The 22,735-nt window shown below is 40.7% G+C and overlaps 1 protein-coding gene across 6 annotated transcripts in view; it reads right to left on the bottom strand.

The window, feature by feature from the left end:
- Positions 1-22,735, bottom strand: part of Tsc1 (TSC complex subunit 1) — a 50,947-nt gene that overhangs the window by 22,646 nt on the left and 5,566 nt on the right. For 3 of the 6 annotated variants that reach the window (XM_074052909.1, XM_074052908.1, XM_020170682.2), the window contains exons 2-8: positions 18,201-18,263; positions 12,012-12,195; positions 10,677-10,780; positions 8,462-8,614; positions 5,725-5,869; positions 4,175-4,329; positions 3,723-3,796 (exon numbers count right to left, since the gene is read on the bottom strand). In XM_074052909.1, the coding sequence (XP_073909010.1) occupies positions 3,723-3,796; positions 4,175-4,329; positions 5,725-5,869; positions 8,462-8,614; positions 10,677-10,780; positions 12,012-12,117 (737 nt within the window). In that variant the 5' untranslated portion in view covers positions 12,118-12,195; positions 18,201-18,263. Of the gene's footprint in view, positions 1-3,722; positions 3,797-4,174; positions 4,330-5,724; positions 5,870-8,461; positions 8,615-10,676; positions 10,781-12,011; positions 12,196-15,062; positions 15,213-18,200; positions 18,264-22,735 lie in introns of all 6 variants that reach the window. The other 3 variants (XM_074052911.1, XM_074052910.1, XM_074052912.1) reach the window with 2 other exon arrangements.

The following is a 22,735-nucleotide window of genomic DNA, read 5'->3' as shown; positions in this document are numbered from 1 at the left end:
TTTCAAGAATTGTTTCTTTAGTCTCAGAATAATCCTTTTTTGTGACAACCTGATCTTTACATTGCAGTGCCCAAATGCTGTCTCTCTAGCCCTGTTCTCTGTATTGTGGTATTTCTTTCTAGTTCCTTTTTCTTTTATTTTGGCTTGTCTTATATAACAGAGCCTTCTTCTAACTCAGATGGTCTGCCTAGTCCCAGAGAGGCACTAGAAGCTGAGAAGGCCTCCAAGTTAATATGGTTGATCAAACATTTGCACCCAACTGTACAACTTCCCAAAATCCCACCCTCTACAGTAAAGATCTGATTATTTATTTTCAAATATAAATCAACAGGTCGGAGAAGAACAGGGGAAGAGAAAAAGTACCCCAAGCACTTGGAATGGGAAAACAAAAGGCAAGCGGTTTTAATTAAAGTAATATATGCACTATATTTACTTGATGCTCAAGTGGGCTTTTTATATCTTAATAGCTATGAAAATCTTATCAGTGTATTAGTTTATTTGGCATTTTTTCCTCTCAGACGCACATAAAATATAAGTGTGTTATACGTTCAGTGGAATCTTAAGAGTCCAATGCAATGATTCAATGACATGGTAGTTTAAAAAGGTGTGTTGGCACCTCCCTGTAATCCTAGTAGTCGAGGTGGAAGTAGAAGGATAATGAGTTCAAGGCCAGCCTGTCTCAAAAAAAAAAAAAAAACGAAACAAAAACCCTCCTGAGAAGCAGAATCCTAAGCTACCAAGGCTTCAAAGCTGCAAGCCAGCTGACTCCTACTGCAGAATCCTTAGATACCAAAGAATTCACAGCATAGAGAACTTCTGGAACTGGAGACATGTGGCAAGTAGATAAAGACAGCTAACCTAAGGCAGCCAGGGCAGAAACTGAACAGGGGCACCAAAAAAAGGTGTCCTGATGTGCCCTCCCAGCTCTATACCACCAGGCAATGGCTCTTTACTCACCAAGAATCTGGATCATTCTCTGGACAGTAAAACAAGGATGAGGTATTCCAGAATAGTCGAGGGCATAACTATATCCCAAACAAGAGAGTAAAGTGAGGATACATTCTGAATGTGAACACCACCAAGCCCTGCTCACTGTCAGCCTCTTCCCAGTGATAGCCAATCCCTCACCAATCAAAGCCTTACCACCAAAACCTCACCTGAGGTGAGGCCAAACCCTCAACAGTCTCCCCTCATCAGAAGACTCTTTAAAAATCTGACAAGCTCAAGAGGACAATACTGACATTAGTACCACCACCAGATGCTCAGATCAACACACAACAATGCTCAAAGTCTGCCAGTGCCATCCCAAGAGAAGAGTTTTTTAAGTCTCTCCGTCCAAACAAAAACAAACTGCCAAATCCTTGCAGAAAGCCTCAAAGAGTTCAAAAGAACAATCAATGCAAAAAAGAAAGCAGCTTAGAAAAACAAACATAAGGAAAACAAGCAAACATTCTCAAACATGAGCCTGTATCCATGAAACAAAAATAGGCAACTATGAAAAAGGAATAATTCTGAGAACTAAAAAGAGCTGTTAAGATTAAAAACATGGTGGTGGTAGAAATGACAACTATCACAGAAGCCAAAGATAAAGAGGTCTGTAGGAAGTAGAACAAAAAAGTAGAAAGAAAAAAACGGGAGGTCTCAAACTCAGTACTAGGAGCTCTGGCAGGAAAGACAAGGACAGATGGAGGAAAGGAAAAAAAACATAAAATTTTAAAGACAGTTTCCTAGAACTTAAAGAGCTTCTAGGCCAGGTACCATGGCTCATGCCTGTAAGCAACACTGGCAGCAAGACAGCAAATGAATACCACCTTCAATTACTGAATGGGACTGACTTCCGCCCTAGAAGTCTATACTCAACAAAACAACTGTATCCTTCCTCAAAATGCTACAAGAGGATTTATTCCATCAAAACCAGAGTAAGCCAAGAAGGAAGAAACAAGATGCAGGAAGTGGGAGATGCTGCCCAAGAGGCCACAAAAATTCCCAGAACAGGCTGGCAGCTGGGGACGAGGCATGGACCAAAACCAGTTCACACCTGTCAAGAGACAAGCATGCTGCAGGCCATCTCCAAGGCTCCTGCTGCCCTGCACTATCCTTTTAGCCAAGGAACAGAACCAAGTGACCTGGCACAGATAGCTGAACTGTTATAGGTTCTCACTCTCTGTTCTCTGTCAGATCAGCAGAGGATGCTCATTTTGCTCCACAGAAGGACTCTGATTGGACCTACTCCCAAGAACTGGAAGCAGCCAGCACAGCCACAGCATATCTTGTGAAGCATTCAGCCTGCCCTCACTAGTGGCCTTGCCAGATGCTTGACAAGGTCAGAGTTGCCCAAGCCTCACTTGTGACTTTGTGCAATGACCTCCTCAAAGGAACGCCTGTCCTCTCGAGGAAGGTAAAGCCAAACCAAACAAAGGTTCAGACCCTGTTCCTGCCCTTGTTCCCTGGAAACATGCCTCTAATAGTGACAAGATTGGTTTTCCTCAGTCAGGCCTGGCTTCCCAATCAGCTTTTCAAAACAGAATATATGCGGAAAAATGTAACGACAATTGAAGGAATAATTAACATAAACCCAAAAGCAGGGCTGGGAATGTAGGTTGCCTAGGAAGCACAAGGCCTGGGTTCCAGCCCCAGTACCCACAAAACAAAACAAAAATGAAACAAGAAGAGTAGTAGTTATCTCTGAGGTACGACAGGGAATAGAGAGGAAGAGTCTCACAGCGGGCTCCTAAGGTACTTTATTTTTTAAGCTGGGTGCTGGATACATAGGCGTTATTCTTAAACCTTAGATATATACTGTACATTTTTAGACATATAACACATCTCACCATAAGTTGCTTTGTGATGTCTGAGACTGTGTGGTGGAGTTGGTGGAGACTCTGTAAAGGGATCAGGCAATGAGCCAACCTTTTTTTTTTTTTTTTGGTGGGACAAAGGTTTGAACTCAGGGCTTCAGGTAAGACACACCCGCATTTTAGAGATGGGAACTATTTGCCAAGGGTGGTCTCATACTGCAATCCTCCTGATCTCAGCCTTCCAAGTAGCGAGGATTACAGGTGTGAACCACCAGCATCTAGCTGAGCCAGCCTTTCCAGTGGGAGACCCAAACATCAGTATCTGTGGTTCAGTCTCTCTGAAAAGGGTTCCACCCCTCACTGGGGAGCATATCCTGGCTGCCAGTAGTGAAAAGCAGGAAGGAGTTGTGCTTCCTGGAACTCAGCCCACGGAACCTCCTTCATGTCCCGGCTTTTCAGTGCAACCTCAGCTCCACTCACACTGGACCTGGTACCTCACTGAGGAGTCTTGCAGGCAGGTCCAGGGTCTCCTACAGGGCCCACGAAGCATGGTAGGCAACTAGTTACACAGGCCAAGGAAGGATCCAGGGAGGCTCATCACTTGAAATACAGCCTTTTTGCAATGCACCTGGTTTCAGCCACCCCTTCACCACCTGCCTTGAACAACTGTTGGCCCCAACATGGGGTGCCTTTCTGGAGCGAGAGGGATAGGCACAGTGCTATTAACTATGCTCCTGCACACTGGTGAAGGAGCCATGAGCCCTCTAACTGTGAAGAGTATGCTTTAGACTGCTACACAGGCCCAGCTGATTTTATAAGTGGAACATTGGTATTTCCAAATTATACCTTAACAGGGACATCTTCTAGATCATTTTCAATCTCTTAAGAGACTCTTTTTAAAAATTCCATTACTAGTTTCTATACCTTCGAGGGTCCAGTTCATGGTCCTTGGATCCAGTCACTAATTCCGGGTGAATTCGCACATGCTCCATCATTGGCTAGAAGAGTTTGGGTTGACAAATTATAGGTGTGAATTTTTGTGGCATGTCCACACAATGAAATATCATTTGACAATAAAAAGGAATGAAGTACTGATACACGTTACAATATGGATGAACCTTGAAACGTTAAGTGAGAAGCCAGTCACAAAAAAGCACACATTATATGATCTAATTTATAAGAAACGTACACAAAACCAACTCTTTATCTGTCCATAAAGACAGCACATTTAGTGGTTTGCTAGGGATAAAGTGGAGGCCTTAGGGAAAGACTGAATTTCTTTTCAAAATTTCTCTGCCATATAATAATACACAAGTTATAAATGTTACTATCTGAATATGCACTAAGTATCAAATAAATGAGCAGTTTTAGCTTACCCTGACCACTTCTTCAAAAGTCTCTAAGTTTTCCTTCATACTGTAGTGAGAACGCAAAAAAGAGACGAAGTTGCAAGGGTACATTCCATAAAGGCGATGAAAGAGGGCATAAACACTGGCATGGAGATGGACAAGGTAGACTTCTGTCACATGACCTAAGAAAGAAAACAAATGAGAGGAGGCTCTTATTGTACACAATGTTTATGCGGGGTTGGGGGCATGGCTCAAGTGGTCGAGTCTGCTTAGCAAATGGAAGGCCCTGAGTCCAAACCCCAGTACTGCTACCACCAAAAACAAAACAAACAAATTGGACAGGAAGACATGTGACTTTTTATTTATGTATGCTCTCACCATGCTCCAAAGACGTAAGTCAGAATGGTTTTCTCATGTTCAAGTCTGGACACCAGACACCCTTATTTAAAATCTATCAGTGGCTCCTCTGGCCATTAGATAAACTCCCATCTGCCATAAAGCCTCCTAGTAATCTAATATCCACCCTCCTCTCCAGCCAAGAAAGACCCCAAACATTCTTACAATGTGGACTGCCTTTACAATGACACTCACTCTCCCTACAAACTGTAATTACACTTTTCCACTGCCTGGCTTAGCATGCACTTCTTGAGAAAAGGACTGCTCTACTCTCCCTTTTATCCCCAGACTCTTACACGGTGCTTGGTGTGCAAATATGTGTTCAAGTGTTTGTGGAATAACATGTGAGAACCTTTTGAAATCATGATATAATCTTAGCTACACAGATTTATAACTAAAGATAAAAAAAAAAACCGCAAACCTATTATGCAGAAATTAGCTTAAATTGCTAGGAGTGGGAGAAATGGACAATTCCATTCGTCTAGCCTTACCTAAACCCTACAGAAACCTCAGCTCTTCCATAATAATGGACAAAGTGTACTTTTCTCCCAAAGAAATCCTACTAAATAAGCTGCCATCACATAGGCCTGTGCCTTTTTTGTTTAATCCTGTCCAGGAGGCCACAGCATTCTCTCTCATAGGTCTTACAGTTCATCCTTTCAATATGAACTTCTCATGCTGGGATTACTAAAAGCTTCTGAATTTCACAGGCTTACAGTTTCTGAATCCCTTTGATAGAGCTGTCCTACCTGCTGGCAGAAAAAAACATCCTGGTGTGTTTGAAATTTGAATGCTAATTAGGACATGCTGCAATTTCTTTTCTCCTTGTACATATACACCAATCAGGTTCTGAGAACAAAAGTTTGTGCTCTGGCACAAAAGATCAACATAACAAGACAAAAAGATTCCACAAGCTTAGTCGTATCTTAACTACTGAAAATCAGGAAGTTGTATGTCCTGTAACTCAGTTTCTCTAATACTCCTTTCAGGACAACACAGTAAGGAAGGTATCTTATCAGTCATGTCTCTTTTATGTGCCTACAGTGGATACACCCAAGTAATACCACTCATTTCGGCCATAAATTTTCACATGTCCTTCCCTCACAGCACATGACCTGTTGACCAGTTAAGGAAAGCAGCATTCACCCGGTGGAGCCTGACAGGGACAGAGGGATCTGTACCTGGTTTCTTCAGGCACCATGACGAAAGACGGCCAAAGATATCGAAGAAATCAAGAAGGTGCTGCTTCCCTGACTGCGGGATCATTGGTAGCATGGTAATCAAAACCAAGACACCTGTTGTGAGGACGACAACATCAGAGTCCATCTGCAAAAGGAAAGGGCAAAGAGAATATCAGCACCATGTGGAACATGATGAGGTTCTAAGCACTGAGAGCACAAATTAGAAATTCCTCATGTGCTCATTTCCTGATTGACCTGGGAGATGAGTGTAACTTGGCTTGGGGATTCCCAAGTCCTGAAACCTCAGGGTCCCCTACTTACAGCACTTGGATGGGAGCACAAGAAGTTGCTTTGTAATAGAACACAGAAGCATTCTGTTTTCATCCATTCAATCAAATCCTAAGATATTTACTTTTTATTAAGTCACTGACAAGTAACTCGCTTTTTAAAAAAAATTGCAGTGCTGAGGATCAGACCCAGGGCCTCATGTATGCTAAGCAAGCACCCTACCACTGATCTGCACCCTAGCCCAATCCACTGTTTTTTAAAGGACCAAAGACTACTATAAAAGTATAATTGAAGTAGAAGTTAGAATAGCATTAACAAATCAACTTACTGATTTACCTTCATAGCAGTATTTAGAGAACCTCAAATAAATCTCTGACCATGCTTTTAGTCTAAATATCAAGTCAAATAACTTTAAGCTAAGTGAAGACACTTAACATCCAAGGATAATGACTCAGCTCAAAGTAGCTACAGCAGCTCACCTGGCCCACAATTAAATCATGGATGTTTGCCAAGTAAATGAAATTAAGATTTACAAAACAAGACATTAATCAAGAGAGTACCACATAGACCAAGACATCTATTATTCCTTAGGAAAGGAATCTATGAGTCCAGAAGTAAAGTTTGAATGCATTTCATTTTTACTTCATGTACCAAGTCTTTTGTTGAGACAGGTTTCTAATAAAAAATACATCAGCAGAATTAGGAACACATAATTAGTGTGTAAGGACTGTCCCAGCTTCACTTATATGACACACTCAAACTGAAGACCCACGTAACAATCCATGAGTAATAGTCAATCCTCAACTTTTTTTTCTTTTTGGTCTTTTTTGTTTTGGTGCTGGAAATCAAACCCAGGGTCTCACACCTGCTAGGCCTGTGCTCTACCACTGAGCTGCATCCCAACCCAAGGCTTACCCTTTTGAAAAAGGTGAAGTGTTCTGCAATCTGAACTACATGTTGAACCTCAAAATTGGATTATCTTTTATTAATCCATTTACTCAAAAAAAAAAAAAAAAGAGGCATTAAAACTGTCCCCGCTTTTTCTTAGCATAAAATTTTCTTAACATTTTTAAGACACCCTACCAATCTGACTCCTTGGGACCCATTCTCTGGAGGTAATAAAAGTTACCCTTCTTGGCAGTAATAAAAGTTACCCTTCTTGGCAGAAACAAAAATCAATGTGCATGCTGCTGCATCAGGCCAATCTAAAGGCACTGCCATCTTGGCACACACACTACTGATGTGCTCACAACTCTGTGAAGTTAACCACCTTCTCTTATTTTATAGATAGGAGACAAGTCCAGGAACTAAAACAGATTAAGAAAATGGCCCTGCTGGGTATGGTGGCTCATACCTGTAATCTTAGCATTTGGGGGGCTGAAGCAGGAGGATCATGAGTTTGAGGCCAGTCTAGATGACAAAGTGAGACCTATGCCAAAAAATTAAAAAGCCAGCCATGGTGACACACACCTATAATCTAGTTACTCAGTAGGTAGAGATTGGGAGGACTGCAATTTGTGGCCAGCCTAGGCAAAAAGTTAGGAAGAACCCATCTCAAAAAACAGGCCAGGTCTGATGGCCAGGCCTGTAATTCCAGCTACATGGCAGGCACAGATAGAAGGATCGTGGTCCCATGGGCCCCAGACAAAAAGCGAGCCCCTAAAAAATAAAGTAAAAAGACTCAAGTGGCAGAGCACTTGTTTAGGAAGTCTGAGGCCCTAAATTCAAACCCTAGTACTGCTAAAAAAATTAAAGAAAATGGTCCCGAGTATTTCAGCAAGCTGCTGTCAAAACTAAATCATAATGCTCTACATGGGTTTTGACTCTCTACGTAGAAAAATGCAATTAATTTAGGGCAAAAAATAGTAGAATGCAATTCAGTAGGACTTCCATCAACATAATCTTTAATATAAGCTAGGCATGGTGATGTATATCTGTAATCACAGCACCAGAGATTGAGGCAGGAGAGCTGTGAGTTTGAGGCCAGCCTGGGCTAGGGAGCAAGTCCAGGACAATATGATCTACCTAGTGAGACCCTGTAAATAAACAGATAGATAAATCTTTAGTTATAGCTGCTACCAGAACATGCTCCTAGATGGTTAAGTAGCCCATTAAGCCATTTCTCTCTGAGCTAAGGAGAACTTACAAACAGGGATTCCCAAAAGCAAATCCAGCATATTTTTAACCAAGGGAAGGCTAGACAATGATGAAATTAAAGAGGTCTGGAATAGTTATTTACCATTTCCTCAGACGATATTCAGCAGTCACAGAAATGCGTTTGAAGATTACTAAGTACCAACTCTGAACTGCATTACATTAGCAAAAAACTAAAAATCCCTACAAGTTCTTAAACTCTGAGAGTTAATATCTAGCTTGCTTGTTCTAAAATAAACAACACTTGAGAAACTATTCATAGCACCATTCATTCAAATCCTTACAAACATCCTACCTTGAGACATTTCAGTAAAGAAGGCAAAAGAGGTGCTTGAGAGAGCTTATGCTTCCAAGATGGCTGCAGCCTCACGACATGCCCCAGCAATGAGAGGATGGATAAACGAGTGGTGGCTTTGCCCACATATTCATTCATTTTGTCCAAGAGGTGCTGAAAATGTAAAAGAATAAGAGAAATTCTCATGCGAATGTACAAAGTTAACCCAAATTCAGGCAGCAGCGATGCGCTTCAACCTCAAGCCTTCCCTCTACTATAACCCCACAAAGAGATCAAAACCAAGATTTTTACAACCATGTTAGCAGACAAGACATTGCTTCATTTGTCTTGAAAGAGAATAGCAACTTTACAATTTACAAAAAGGAAGGGCTAGGGATATGGCTTGAGTGGTAGAGCACCTGCCTAGCAGCTAGTATGAGGACCTGAGTTCAAACCCCAGTACCACCAAAAGAAAAAAAAGAAAGGAAGGAAAGAAAAACGATCTTCATAACAGACGGCTATTAGAGGAGGGAAGAAGCCTATACAACCTCCTTTTCCACTTTTACAACAATGGCTGATCCCAAACCTATGGTATGTTGAAGCGTGATGGGTCTTGCTGGATGACCCTTACTGCTCCAACAGCTTAGTAGTCATGCTTTGGTCCCAAATAAAAATCAGGCAGTAGAAGTTACAGTTTGACTCAGAGTAAAGAAACAAAAAGATGTATTAAAAACAAGGTCATCATCATTAGCAACACCACCAACAACAGGTGTTGGTGAGGATGCGGGGGAAAAAGGAACCCTCTTACACTGTTGGTGGGAATGTAAACTAGTACAACCACTCTGGAAAAAAATTTGGAGGCTACTTAAAAAGCCAGACATTGATCTACCATTTGATCCACCAATACCACTCTTGGGGATATACCCAAAAGACTGTGACACAGGTTACTCCAGAGGCACCTGCACACCCGTGTTTATTGCAGCACTATTCACAATAGCCAAATTATGGAAACAGCCAAGATGCCCCACCACTGACGAATGGATCAAGAAAATGTGGTATTTATACACAATGGAATTTTATGCGGCCATGAAGAAGAACGAAATGTTATCATTCGCTGGTAAATGGATGGAATTGGAGAACATCATTCTGAGTGAGGTTAGCCAGGCCCAAAAGACCAAAAATCATATGTTCTCCCTCATATGTGGACATTAGATCAAGGGCAAACACAACAAGGGGACTGAACTTTGATCACAAGATAAAAGCGAGTGCACACAAGGGAGATATGAGGATAGGTAAGACACCTAAAAAATTAGCTAGCATTTGTTGCCCTCAACGCAGAGAAACTAAAGCAGATACCTTAAAAGCAACTGAGGCCAATAGGAGAAGGGGACCAGGAACTAGAGAAAAGGTTAGATCAAAAAGAATTAACCTAGAAGGTACCACACATGCACAGGAAATTAATGTGAGTCAACTCCCTGTATAGCTATCCTTATCTCAACCAGCAAAAACCCTTGTTCCTTACTATTACTGCTTATACTCTCTCTTCAACAAAATTAGAAATAAGGGCAAAATAGTTTCTGCCGGGTATCGAGGGGGTGGGGGGGGAGAGGGAGGGGGCATAGTGGGTGGTAAGGGAGGGGGTGGGGGCAGGGGGGAGAAATGACCCAAGCATTGTATGCATATATGAATAATAAAATAATAATTTAAAAAAATAAATAAATAAACAAGGTCTTCAAATTCTAGCAAAATCACTCTCATACACCAACTCAAGTTTTATTGAAGTCTGCAATGACAATGTTTTGTTAGCTCTGTGGTAGAAACAAAGATAAAAACAAAAGGAAAACACATAGGAACCCTCCAAGTGCCTGGTCCTAAAAAGAAGAACTCATTAATTAGCCACACGAATTACCTGCACTTAAGGCTTTTCTCCCATATTGATAAAAGTTCTAAAACTCCTACTTTATAGGTCAAATCCTCACTAAACAATTACAATACTGGAATGATAAAATTTCTTTGAAGAACAGATACTTAAAAGTCTCTAAAACAGGTTTCATTTTGTAAACTTTCCAGGGAGTATGAGTCCTAATTTTTATATGTAGTTATAATCTGGGAATAACATCGCCTGTGGTGTACAAAAGTCAAAGGAACAAGCTCTGGGAAAAGTGTGCAGTGGCCTTGCATAGAAGCTAACTCAGAGAACATATTAAATGCCCTGCTATCACATTTCAGCAGTTACCTTATCATGTGGCTCTTGCAAAGTAGTCAAGATGTGCAAAACCGGCTGAGAATTGGTTTCCAGATAATAATCCACCAGGGTGTTCACAAGCATAGGACCACGGTCTAAATGCAGGAAAGGGTCATTTATCATACTTATATCCTTTAGCATAAGTTTATCTTAAACAGTTGTCTGTTGCAAAATCTGGAAAATGTCTCTTTATATGCCATCCCCAAATTTTACTTAGCATTGTTTCTGCCTCCTTAAATTCATTTAGGTTTAACAGTAAGACAATCCCAAATTTATTTGCTCAAATATCCATAAAAGCACATGAAATGTTATCATGAAATTGTATCATGTCTATTGTTAAAAGTCCTCCTCAAAGCCTGCTTCCAGGCTGGTGGAGCGGCTCAAGTGGTAGAGCACCTCCCTAGCAAGCGTGAGGCCTTGAGTTCAAACCCCAGTACCATCACACACACACACACACACATAAAAAAACTGCTTCCAACCCACTCTTCAGAGATGTCCCTTCAGTTTGGGACACACATGTCCTTTCAAACACGCTTCCACTTGTAAAACTGCTCATACACACACAAATACACACAGGCAAGGAGCCCACATGTCCATATAGACATGGTTTGTATATGTGAATGTATGTTATAGCCCCTTCCCATGACAGCACCTGTGACCTACTTCATTCTTTTGACTGACCTCCCAGTCCTCACTCTACTACACAGTTCTACATAATTTAACCATCACCCATTATAGGATACTTGGGTTTTCCAGTTTTTCACCAAATTACATTTGAGGCTCTAATGAGATTCAGATTCTTGTGAGTCAAATATTATGTGTCTTTAATTTATTGACAGAAACTCCAAAAAGGCTGAACACCAATTTATACTCCTGCTAATGGTACCCATTTCTCAAAGTCAGTATTTTGATTTTTGTCAACCTGCTCAAACTATTTAAGTTTGTATTTCTCTGACTAAAAAGGAATTAACCAGTTTTCACATTAAAAAACACATATATGATTTACAGATGAAATAGTATGTCTTTAAAATTTTGGGGGTGGAGCAGAATCAGAGAAGTAAGACAAAGTGAGAATGGCAGAAACTGTGAAGCTGGGTCATGGGGCTCTCTTCAGGACTCTCACTTCTGTGTGTGTATATTTGAATATTTCCATAATTAAACATTTAAAATGCATATAGCACAAATCTACCAATGTCTACTTTCTGCTGGAGGTTTTAAAAACTTCAGAAGATGCAAACTAAATCTGTCAGCCGAATTCCAGTCACCTCTAGGCCATTCTCTTCTTGTGAACAGATAAGCTAAAAAAAAAGACACTCCCTGGCTTACCAGAATTGAGGTTCTCCTTAAAGATGGCTGTCACATCATCGCGCACACCCAGTGTGGGAGAGTCCAGCATGGAGAGCAGCTCCCCAACGTTTGCTGGCTGAGCCATTCTCACTCCACACTGTGGTGCGGGCTCCAGGACCTGGGCTAAAGGCTGAGGCGTCTCTTCATTAGGGCCGCTACCAGACTGCCAAAAAAAGATAGATGGTATGATAAACAGCTCCATTTTTCCCCACAAAAAACCATCTGCAAGACAAACCAGCCCATGTTCAATGCAGTAGAAAGTTTGGCCAGAATACTGCTGATAAAAGAAGATAAAGTGTGAATAATCCTATCTTTGACATATTTACAAGGCAAGTGGAGCTCTATGAAGTGAGGTATTACCCTTATTTTACAAATGGCAATACGGAAACCCAAAAAGGCTAATAAATAATTTTGCCAAGGTCATGTGATAAAGTATAACTTACACAGCCCAACTCCTAGGCCAATGACTGCACATGTTATTTGCAGCCATAGTAAAATATACTCTCAACCAGGTATTGGTAGCTCACACCTATAATCCTAACTACTTGAGAGGCTGAGATCAGGAGGATCATGGTTCAAGGCCAGCCCAGGCAAACTGTTCATAAAACCCCATCTCCAAAATAACCAGACCAAAAATAGACTGGAGGTGTGGCTCAAGTGGTAACACACCTGCTTTGCAAGTATGAAGCCTTTCGTTCATACCGCAGTCCCACCAAAAAAATAAAATAAAAAAATACAGTATATTCCCATTTGCTTTTCTTTGAGTAAAAAGAGGTTCTTAAGCTTTAGTGTACAACAAAACCACCTGTGATGCTTGTCAGACTTTGATTTCCTGGCTCATTCCCAAGTGAATTTTGGATTCAGACATCTGTATTGTAATACATACCCAGATGAATCTTAAATAGGTAATACACAGGTCTGTTTGAAAAATACTACACTTAAAAAAATCCAGCTCAAGAGTTAAGCTTCTTCTGCAAGGACTGCAAATTCGCAGTGACCCCAGAAGCTGCTAGATATTTACGCAATATTGTCTATGCTCTCGTTTAACTGTAACCTGGTAACAGTCACTGATTTGGCTATTGGTAAATGAGATGCTCTTGTTAGAAAAATCAATTAAAATGTCTCAGTGCATTCTTGGTAGCTAATCACAGTGTAGGAAGTTGGTGGCTTAAACTCGTAAGTATAAATCTCACAGGTAACCACAAAGGATTTCACAGGCTCAGACTCGTGGAACCACAACCGTTAAGAATCTACTATAAAACAGTCCAAATCTTAAACTAGAAACAAATTTCATCTTATTACGACTGGATCAAACTAAACTTATAAAGGAATACCAACTTGCCACCCTTTTATTGCTCTTGAGAGGATTAAATGAAGTAAGAATGTAAAGAACTGAACCTTACCACAGTACCTGGTGCAAACACTCACTGACAAGCACCTGTACTTTGCCATAAAAAAAACCCACTAGTAAAAACAGCTGGGCCACCACTTTTAAGACACCTTTTTAAGAGCACATTTATTTAGCTAATCCCCGCATGTGTTTCTACTTTAACAAATCACAAAGATTCTCGGTGATAAAGAATTCAGCTTTTAAATTTAAAAGTGTTCTGTCTCCAACTTTGGTTTTATTCCAATAAAACTGCTACTTACCCATTCTAAGTCTAGTGAGACTTTGAGTTTGTTTTTTGTGTACTCAGAAGACAATAAAGTCAGAGTTGGTCCTTCAAAAGCAGGCAGCCCCAGAGCACAGAGTGACAGCTCAATTTTAAACAAAGATGGCGCCTATCCAGTCTACTTGGCAGTAGTCAGGGTTAATCGGCTTGGGCTACCTAGCTTGTTTTTCAGTTAGTAAATGTAATTTGGGTAAAAAGTCTGGTTTCTGGAGCCTACCCTTTCCAAATAGTTTACAGAAGGCAAAAATAAGGTTTTATTTTTAAAACACATTAGAATATTGTTGGCAACAAGTTTATTCTCTGTGGTTCTAAAACTCCACTTTTCAACCATATTTTTTTAATCCCCAGAAAAAATATAAATCTTGGGCTTTGTTTGCAATTCTCTGTATAAGTAACCCCAGTTCAAGCATTTTTGACATTCTAAAAAGCCCTCATGAGAGTTAATTCATAAGCCTTTGGAATCAGTCCCATGAGTAGTCTGTCTGCCCTTTTTAAATCCATTCAAATACTTGTTAGGGACACAAGGCATAAGGTGCAATGTGGGGTAGCACAGACTTAGAAAGTGCAGTGAAGAAGTATCTGGGCTCTAGCAGAGAAAAGGACATGGTTCACTTAGTGCACAAGGGTAGACACTTAGGCACAGGGGTAGACGTACACTTGTTAATGACACTTTACAGCCTGCGGAAGGTCAGCACCCCAGACACACTACAGCAGCCACTTACAGCTGTAAGAGCATTCAGAAATCCAAAGACAATATCTGGACAATACATTTCTGTATTCTACACGCTAAGCAACATGTGTGATGGTGTCTTCTGTGGCTGCGGCCACAGGACAGCGCTACAGTTGATGCTATTCATTTTAGGGAGTCATGACCCCCAATGCCCACTTCCCACTTCAAAACCTACCACTCTGCCAGTCTTCTGAGTCTCAATGAAAGGCAACAAACACCTGGTGATCTCCTTCGCTCCTCCAAAACCCCACCCCCATCTGTAGCCTATCTGCAACCTCATGCATTGCTATCTCCTTTGCCACCATCACAGGCTGAGCAGCCCCCACTCCCTGGAGACAAGAGCAACAGCCTCCCTTCCCTCTCTCCCTTCCTCCCTGCTGTATTCATGCTCTCCTACACTTTACTCACCTCTAAACAACCACAAGAAACTGTGAAATATGGAAATCAAAATCTATCACTCCCCTGCTTAAAATCAGCCAGTAGCTTCCCTGGAGCTAAAAACAGCCACATTTCATGAGAGGCCTATGAGGCCTCATGTAATATAGACAGTTCATAGTCCTTCTCTCCCTTGCCCCATTTCCCTGCTCAAGTCCTGGATTTCTCAAACACATGAAAACTGGTCCTTACACATGGTCTTTGCACTTGCTCTTCTCCTTATGCCTGGAATGCTCTTCTTCCACATCCTTCCATGGCTGACTGTCTCTCTTTCAGGTACCAGTTCAAAATGTCACCATCAGTGTGTAGCCTCCCTGACCATCCAATCCAAAGCAGTAGGGGCTGTTTTTGAATAAAAGATATTTTCTAATCATGAAGATCCTTGGACTCAGATCACATCTGATCAAAAGCATGGGAAATAGGGATTTAGCAAAGCTCAGTTTCAGTTTCCATCTTATTTTTCAAAGTCTGGCATCTGGCTTTGCATTGGTCTTTGGAAAGTCTGAAGGTTGAACAATCCACTGCCTAATTCAGTAGTATTTCTAGCAATCGTGTATGATAAACAATTGTATGTTCGCGTTGCTACCACTGCACTCATCAAAATGTCAGTAATGTGGACAAGAAATATATTTAGAATATTTAAAAACATATGAATTCATTCAAATAAAAGTAAAACATTCAGATAAAACAAGTTCTATGTCTTATAAATTGAAATTCTGTCAGTTTAAGTACAACATGTACATTTATGAGGGTAAAAGGTTCAATGAATAATGTATGTGACTTTTATGTTCAAAAATAATACCTTTAAAATCATTAAATGTATTAACTAATAATATGATATTAAGAGAGCACTTTAGCTGAGTAACTTATAAATAACAGAATATGCTCTTTGAGCCAAATGTTTGTAACAAGTTAAGTAATTCAGCTACCTAACAGAAACTAAATTATATTTTAATTTCTAACGTACATAGACTTGTTAGGCAGTTTCTATTAACAACAAAATAACCTTTAAGAATGCATTTAGGGATAGAGGAATGGCTCAAGTGGTAGAGTGCCTGCCTAGCAAGCATGAGGTTCTGAATTCAAACCCAAATGCCACCAAAAAAAGTAATCTCTCAAGAAAAAGTAATATATGGAAGTACTTCACATCTTGTGGGAATGAATTAAAATAAAATGTCAATCATTTCATCTCAATTTTACATGAAAAAATTTAAACAAAAATATATCCCATAATCATAGTCAACAACATCCACGAGTCATGTTTAAGTCTAACATAAAGAATATAAAAAAAAGGGCTGGTAGAGTTGCTCAAGTGGTAGAACACCTGCCAAGCAAGCATGAGGTTGAGTTAAAGTCCTAGTACTGCCCCCCCCCAAAAAAAAAAACAAAGAAGGCTAGGGGTGTAGCTCTGTGGTAGAGAGCTTGCCTAGCATGCCTGAGGCCCCAAGGTTGATTCCCAGCACAGAAAGAAAGGAAAATAAAACAACAAAAAGGAACACAGAGTGTGAAGGAAGAGAATAACATGAAAAAAATGATGGCTGCAGATGTAACTCAGGGATATGGCACTTTCGTAGCACACACTAGGTCTGGGTTCAATCTCTCGCACTACAAATCAAAACAAAAGCTGTATTGTGTATATTTTGTATTCACTAATCAAAGTTTAAACGTCTTTCCTCGGGAGAGGAGGAATAAAGGAGAATGATGGAGGGGTGAATTCAACTATGATATACAGTAAGAACTTTTGTAAATGCCACAATGTACACCCAGAACTATACAAAAATTTTAATTAAAAACAGTAAAAGTCTTTACAAAAATGCTTTAAGACAGTTTCTTACAGCTTTGTGCCTATAGAGGCTAAATATTAACAAAAGTTTACTGAAATGATTATTATAGTTTCCCATCGACTTTTGTGCTAAAGCTGACGGCCTTCCAAGCTACAGATCTCTAGATCCCCATCTTCTGGAAACTTTCCTGAATGCTGCTTTGTCCAACAAGGTTGATGATGGAAATAGGAAACAACTGAGCCAGCTAAACAGCGCAGCATACTCATAAGTCACAGTGACCATGAGGCAATGCAGTTGCTCGTAGTGCTCATAAAATACTTTTCCTACACTAAAATTTCAAACTTTTCAAATCTAACTACTAAAATGTAACATAACTGCAGTCATGAAGAATGTTTAATAAAATTTGAGTTTTAGTTTTGCATCCCAGAATTTACAATTTAAAATACTGGTATTTTGCTTGAGCATTCATAATCTGAACATTTGACCCTCTTTCGGATCATGTCCTAAAATAAAGGGGGGGAGATAGGTCCCTGCTTATGAAAGGACACGGATCTTTAAGGCAAAAATCCTGAACTTATTTCGCAATTCCTCTGGCGGAGGTGAGGCAGTGACAGAAGGTAACAGTAAGTGGCAACCACTGAGCCACGAAATTAGTCACAATAGCAGTTCACGTGTAAAGGCAGTAGACCAAACACCTCGTCCCCCTCCATGCTTCCTGTACATGCAACTGTTACGATTTGCATTCTTGCTGACAAACTCAAAGTTACAGTTCACTGACCAGTCAGGTTACTCTGACTACAGTCAGATTCACAGAAATGCCAGAGCCTCGATATTTATGAAGGATATATTCTGAACTTTGAGAATCCTTCAGTTCCTAAAAACCACTAATGCATATAATTTACCTCACAAACTAGCTTAAGACAACAGATACAGCCATATCAAGATATAAATAGTCCCTAGCTCAGGGGTTCTCATTAGAATCACCTGGCGGGTTTACAAAATCCTGAAACGAAGGCTTATTACAGAGCAGGTTAAGGGGTGAGATACAGACACAACATATGGTGTGCTTGTTCATATCCAAGCTTAGCCAGGGTCGAGAACCTCTACACTGGTGAAATGACTTGCTCCAGCACACAGGCCTCCATTTAACTAGTGGTCAAAACTCTTCTTTGTTGCTACAGAGAACTGATTTGCAGCAAAGTTCACTAAGGACTAGCTAAACTACCTTAGGAAAATTACATAACATCTTTGAGCCTGATTTCTCAACTGTAAAATGGAGATACACCGAAAGTGTGACTGGGAAGAAGAAAACAAGCAGTGAATGTAGTGCACTTAGCACTGCCCAGTACTGAATAAGCACTTAGGTCATGGTAATGTGACTAGTTTCTTCAAGCCATAGGTGATCCTGTTCCTGGGAGGGTGCTAGAACCATAAACATTAACTCATTGAAAGGAAAGAGGCATCTATGTCCGAGGACAACCATGGACAAAGGTGAATCACTCCTCCCATCTTCCCCCAACCACTAGACTACAAGTTTACACCTTACCTGTTCTGGGGACAGTTGGTGCTTCTGTTTCCAGTGCTGTCAGCCTGTTGTCTTTCATGGTCACTGGAGGGAAAGCACACATACATGTCTGTATATAATAGCCTGACAATAAACTAAAACGTGATACTCAGTCAGAAGAGAGTGTAGGGTTCATTTGGTACAAGTCCTTTCTGCTACCCCTGACAGGCAGCCTCTGGTCTCCACCGGAATAAACACATAATCACTGGGAGAACATGCCTCTGGTCATCTGCATTTCTCAGGAGAAGGTGGCTGGAAAATTTTATTATGCCAAACTTGTAATTTCTGCCTTTTGTTAACCACAACAGCTGTCAACAAATGGGTAGGAAAGACTCTCGAGCAAGTTTCATTTGAAATCTCAATTCTGCCGCTTATTAGCTGTGTAACTTTTGACTATACGTCTCAATGGCTGACCTTGGGTTAGCTGCAGAGTGAGAATAATAATAGCATTGACCTTATAAGGCAAGGAAGGGATCAGATGAGATGATGCACCCACTCAAGGAGCTCTATGGGACCCACTCAAGGAGGTCCCAGTAGTAAGGACAGCAAGAGGTACGAAGCACTTAGTGGGCCTGCATCAACATTCCACAGGCCACACACTCTTCCAGCCCTAATAACCTGTCTTAAGAGCCTTTAAATTTCTCAGCAAAGCCACATAATGTCCCCATCTGAGAACCATGTACACCTTTATCCCTGTGCCTAAACAACTGCCCTGCCTCCTCCTAAGCTAACTCTTCATCTTTAAAGTTTCAGCCTAAATACTCCATCACAGAAGCCTTCCTAGGCCCCCTCTGAGTCCTCCACTTCCATGCCCCAGACTAGGTCAGGCCCCCTGATATATTAGCAGCCTATATTTCTTTGTCTCTTCCCACAACCCAATTAAATAAGTGTAATTAGTTGTTGAACATGTCTCCCTCACTAGAAGCTGCGCTGCGGAGAGTGCAGCTTATTTAGTACACTACCTCTAGTGGATAGCAGTGTTTGGCACTTGTTGACTGAATGACTGTGAGTTAAATTATTTCTCAAATAAACATACAAAGCCTAATTTTCTACCTTCAAGCAGCACAGCCTAAATCTAATCCTTCTATGTGGCAGGCATAAAATATTTGCAGCAACTACTTCTCTACTTTATTTCCCCTTTTACTCTACTTCTGTCCAAATTATCTCATCATCCATGTTAAGTAAGTATATATAAATACATTCCAGTTTTTTTTTTAAATAGGGCTCTTCGGCCTTATGTTTAGGTATGATCTGATCACGAGGCTGTAAACTCCATGAGGACAGGAGTCATATGTTTGGGACACCCAGGCCTCTCTTGACACCTGGCACACAAAAGGCAAAAAATATACCCTATTCAGGTCCTAGGATCACATCAGCTTCTCTGATGGACATTCCTGAGCTAAATATACAGCGAGAAAGCTGGGCCTCATACATCACATACACCTAATTGCATGAGCACAGAAGAGCTGAAAACAGGCTCTGAATTATACAGTCCTGGTCAAAGTCAAACAAGAGGATTGAGCAACTCTAACAATTAAAGTCTCTTGCTCCGGACCACACAGAAATCATACTTCCACGTGGAGCACATTCGGGGAACTCACACCAACGGTCCTCAGTGGCCACTGCAAGCATGTGAGACTAGCAGGCCCTTCAGAGAGGCCAGCCAAAGCTCAAAAGCAGGGAATGCTACCTGGCCACCCTCACTTCACCAAGTCAGAGACCTGGAGCTAGTGCAGAAGCCTCCCATCTTCAGAATCCTAAAACCAGCTGTCAACCCAGGAAGTCATACTGACTGACTTCCTCCTGCATTATAATCCCAGTAGGATCTTTTACCTGAAAGGAAATATCTAAGGCAAAAAGTAAAATTAGGATATGCCAAGATGAGACCATATAACCCACTGGGCCAAGATCACTGTCCTGAACAGAGAACTGCCATAAGACACCAGAGTGAGTTTTGTCCAAGGTTCAACATTAAGATTTGACTTCTTTATTATTACACTGGGAAAAAAAGTACTGGAACCAAACTGGCATCAATTTTCTGTGGGTACAGTTTATGTCACAGGGTACCTACAATTATTTATGCTATAGTTAAGTGTTCACTTCCTTCTTCATTCATATTGACATCTTGCCCTGTGGGATACTACTGGGCACAATTATTCAGGTTGGTAAAGTAAGATGTGCTGTGTGAGCCTCCTGAGTGGAAGTGAGGAGTATAGACGGAAACACCTGTCAGAACATAACAGCATCAATTTCCCTTCCTATCCTCAAAAGCCAAGTGAAAAGCAAAAACAAAAAAACACATGCCCTTAGATCTAGATTTTTCCCTCTTTGATATCTGACCCAAAAACTGTGTTCTCTCACCTATGTGCAACATTGTAATTTCACTTCTACAAGCAAGTTTTTAAAATGAAAATAAAAGGCAGGACTGAGGAAGTATTTTGAAATTAAAAAGAAGGAACAAATGGAGCTGAAGGTGTGGCTCAAGCAGTAGAAGTCTGCCTCACAAGCATGAAGCCCTGAGTTCAAACTCCAGTACAGCAAAAAGTAAACAAACAGTCTGGGCACCTGTGGCTCGTGCCTGTAGTCCTAGCTACTCCAGAGGCAGAGATCATAAGAGTCAAGGTTCGAGACAAACCTCAAAAAATAAACAATACAGTAAAATAAAGGGCTGGTGGAGTGGCTCAAGTGGTAGAGCACCTGCCTCTAAGTGTGAGGCCCAGGTTCAAACTCCAGTACCATCAATAAATAAATAAGTAAATAAATTTTTAAAGGAACATGGGTAAATTTATTGTCATAGTTCATCTTAATTTCACTCTTTAGGTGTTTATAGACAGACTTAGAGGCCTAGGATTACACATGAACTCCAGCATAACAGCCATGAATAGCTCTCATTAGCAGGACCTAGCAAGTATTTTTTTCATGTAGCTCTGCCCTAGGCAAGATGCATTATGAGCTTTGAGAGAGCTAAGAGATACACATACCTTTATGAAGTACTAGTGGCAGGTACCTAAGATACCTTTGACAAGTATTTAAGCTGAAATTACCAGTTGAATAATAGAATTGTGGAATTCAGACTAGTGAAAAACCAGTGCTGTGACGTGTGACCTAGAAACCCCCAGGCTTCCTCAGGACTGTGACTCAGATAAAACAGTCAATTGCATGTCAGATCCAAAATAGTTTTGTGCACATTTGTCTATAACATACAAATGCAACTGCAGTTGTACAAGTGAAGGCAGATGTCTTCTCACTGTAACATCTTCTATATTCAAATTTTTATCTGAAAAATCCAAAGAAATTCAGACACAGATCCAAAATGTTTCACTGCTATGTTAGTATTTAGTTCTGGTTCAAGAATTCTCGGGTGATTTCTTAAAAGTAACATTTTCTCAAGTGAACCAAAGTGTCTTCACTAATGCATCTAAAAAGAGTAAGATACTTGGTTCAATTCTCTTTCCCTATGGATGCACAGAAGAAAGGGGTAGGAAATAGTACTGTACTTGAGTGTAAAACAGATGATGGCCAAATCTGCCTAAAGGTGCAGGCACACTTGATTTAAACAGTCTCAGCGGTTGTAGTCCCTCTCAAGGTCACAGAAGCTGGGCCAGGAGAGCTCCAATCTGCCAGATTCCCCATTCAAAATTTCTGCCCTTACAGGCCTTGACGGACATTTCACTAAACTTACACCCTATTCAAAATATGAGGAATTCTCCAATAACATGCCTGGAGGGCCAGAGCTCAATTTTGGTAAGGTATATATCTTCTGCAAATAATGATTATGATTTGGCTTTCAATCAGCATGAACAAAAGTATTTACCAAGAAAATAAAGGCCAAACCAGGCACTTTGGTTCATGTCTATCATCCTAGCTACTTGAGAGGGAGAGATGGGGAGATTACTGGTTTGAGGCCAGCCTAGGCAAAAAATTCTTGAGACACCGTATCAACCAATAAAAAGCTGAGTGTGTTAGTATGTGCCTGTCATTCAAGCTATGTGGGAAGCATAAATAGGAGGTTCGCAGTCCAGGCAGGCCTGGACATAAAGCAAGACCCTATCTCAAAAACAACCAGAGTGAAAAGGTCTAGGGGCATGGCTTAGATGGTGGAGTGCCTGCCTAACAAGTATAAGGCCCCAAGTTCAAACCCCAGTACCTCCAAAAAAAACCAAAAAAACAAAAAAACAAAAAAAACCCTAAAGTCAAATAGATACCATGTATGTTTAAGAAAATCACCAGAGTCTCACCTATATAATTTGAAGTATCTGTAGGTTTCAAGTTTATAGGATCAAAATAGAAGTACTTTGGGGCAGAAAGGCACAGGGTTTGACAGTATAGGACAGTGGTTCTCACAATGTAGTCCTCACACAACCAGCATCAGCATCACCAGGCAAATTCTTGGACCTTGCCCCAGATGTCTGAGTGAGAAACTTTGGGAATGGAACCTTTGAGGTGATTCTACCGCTCACTAAAGGTTAAGAACCATCAGTCTAGAAGAAGAAAGATAAAGGCAAGAAACATTCATT

Source organism: Castor canadensis, chromosome 13, assembly GCF_047511655.1.
Source record: "Castor canadensis chromosome 13, mCasCan1.hap1v2, whole genome shotgun sequence".
In the NCBI taxonomy this organism is placed as follows: domain Eukaryota; kingdom Metazoa; phylum Chordata; class Mammalia; order Rodentia; family Castoridae; genus Castor; species Castor canadensis.
The sequence above is the reverse complement of the archived record's forward strand: the minus strand, read 5'-3'. Positions and strand labels throughout refer to the sequence as shown.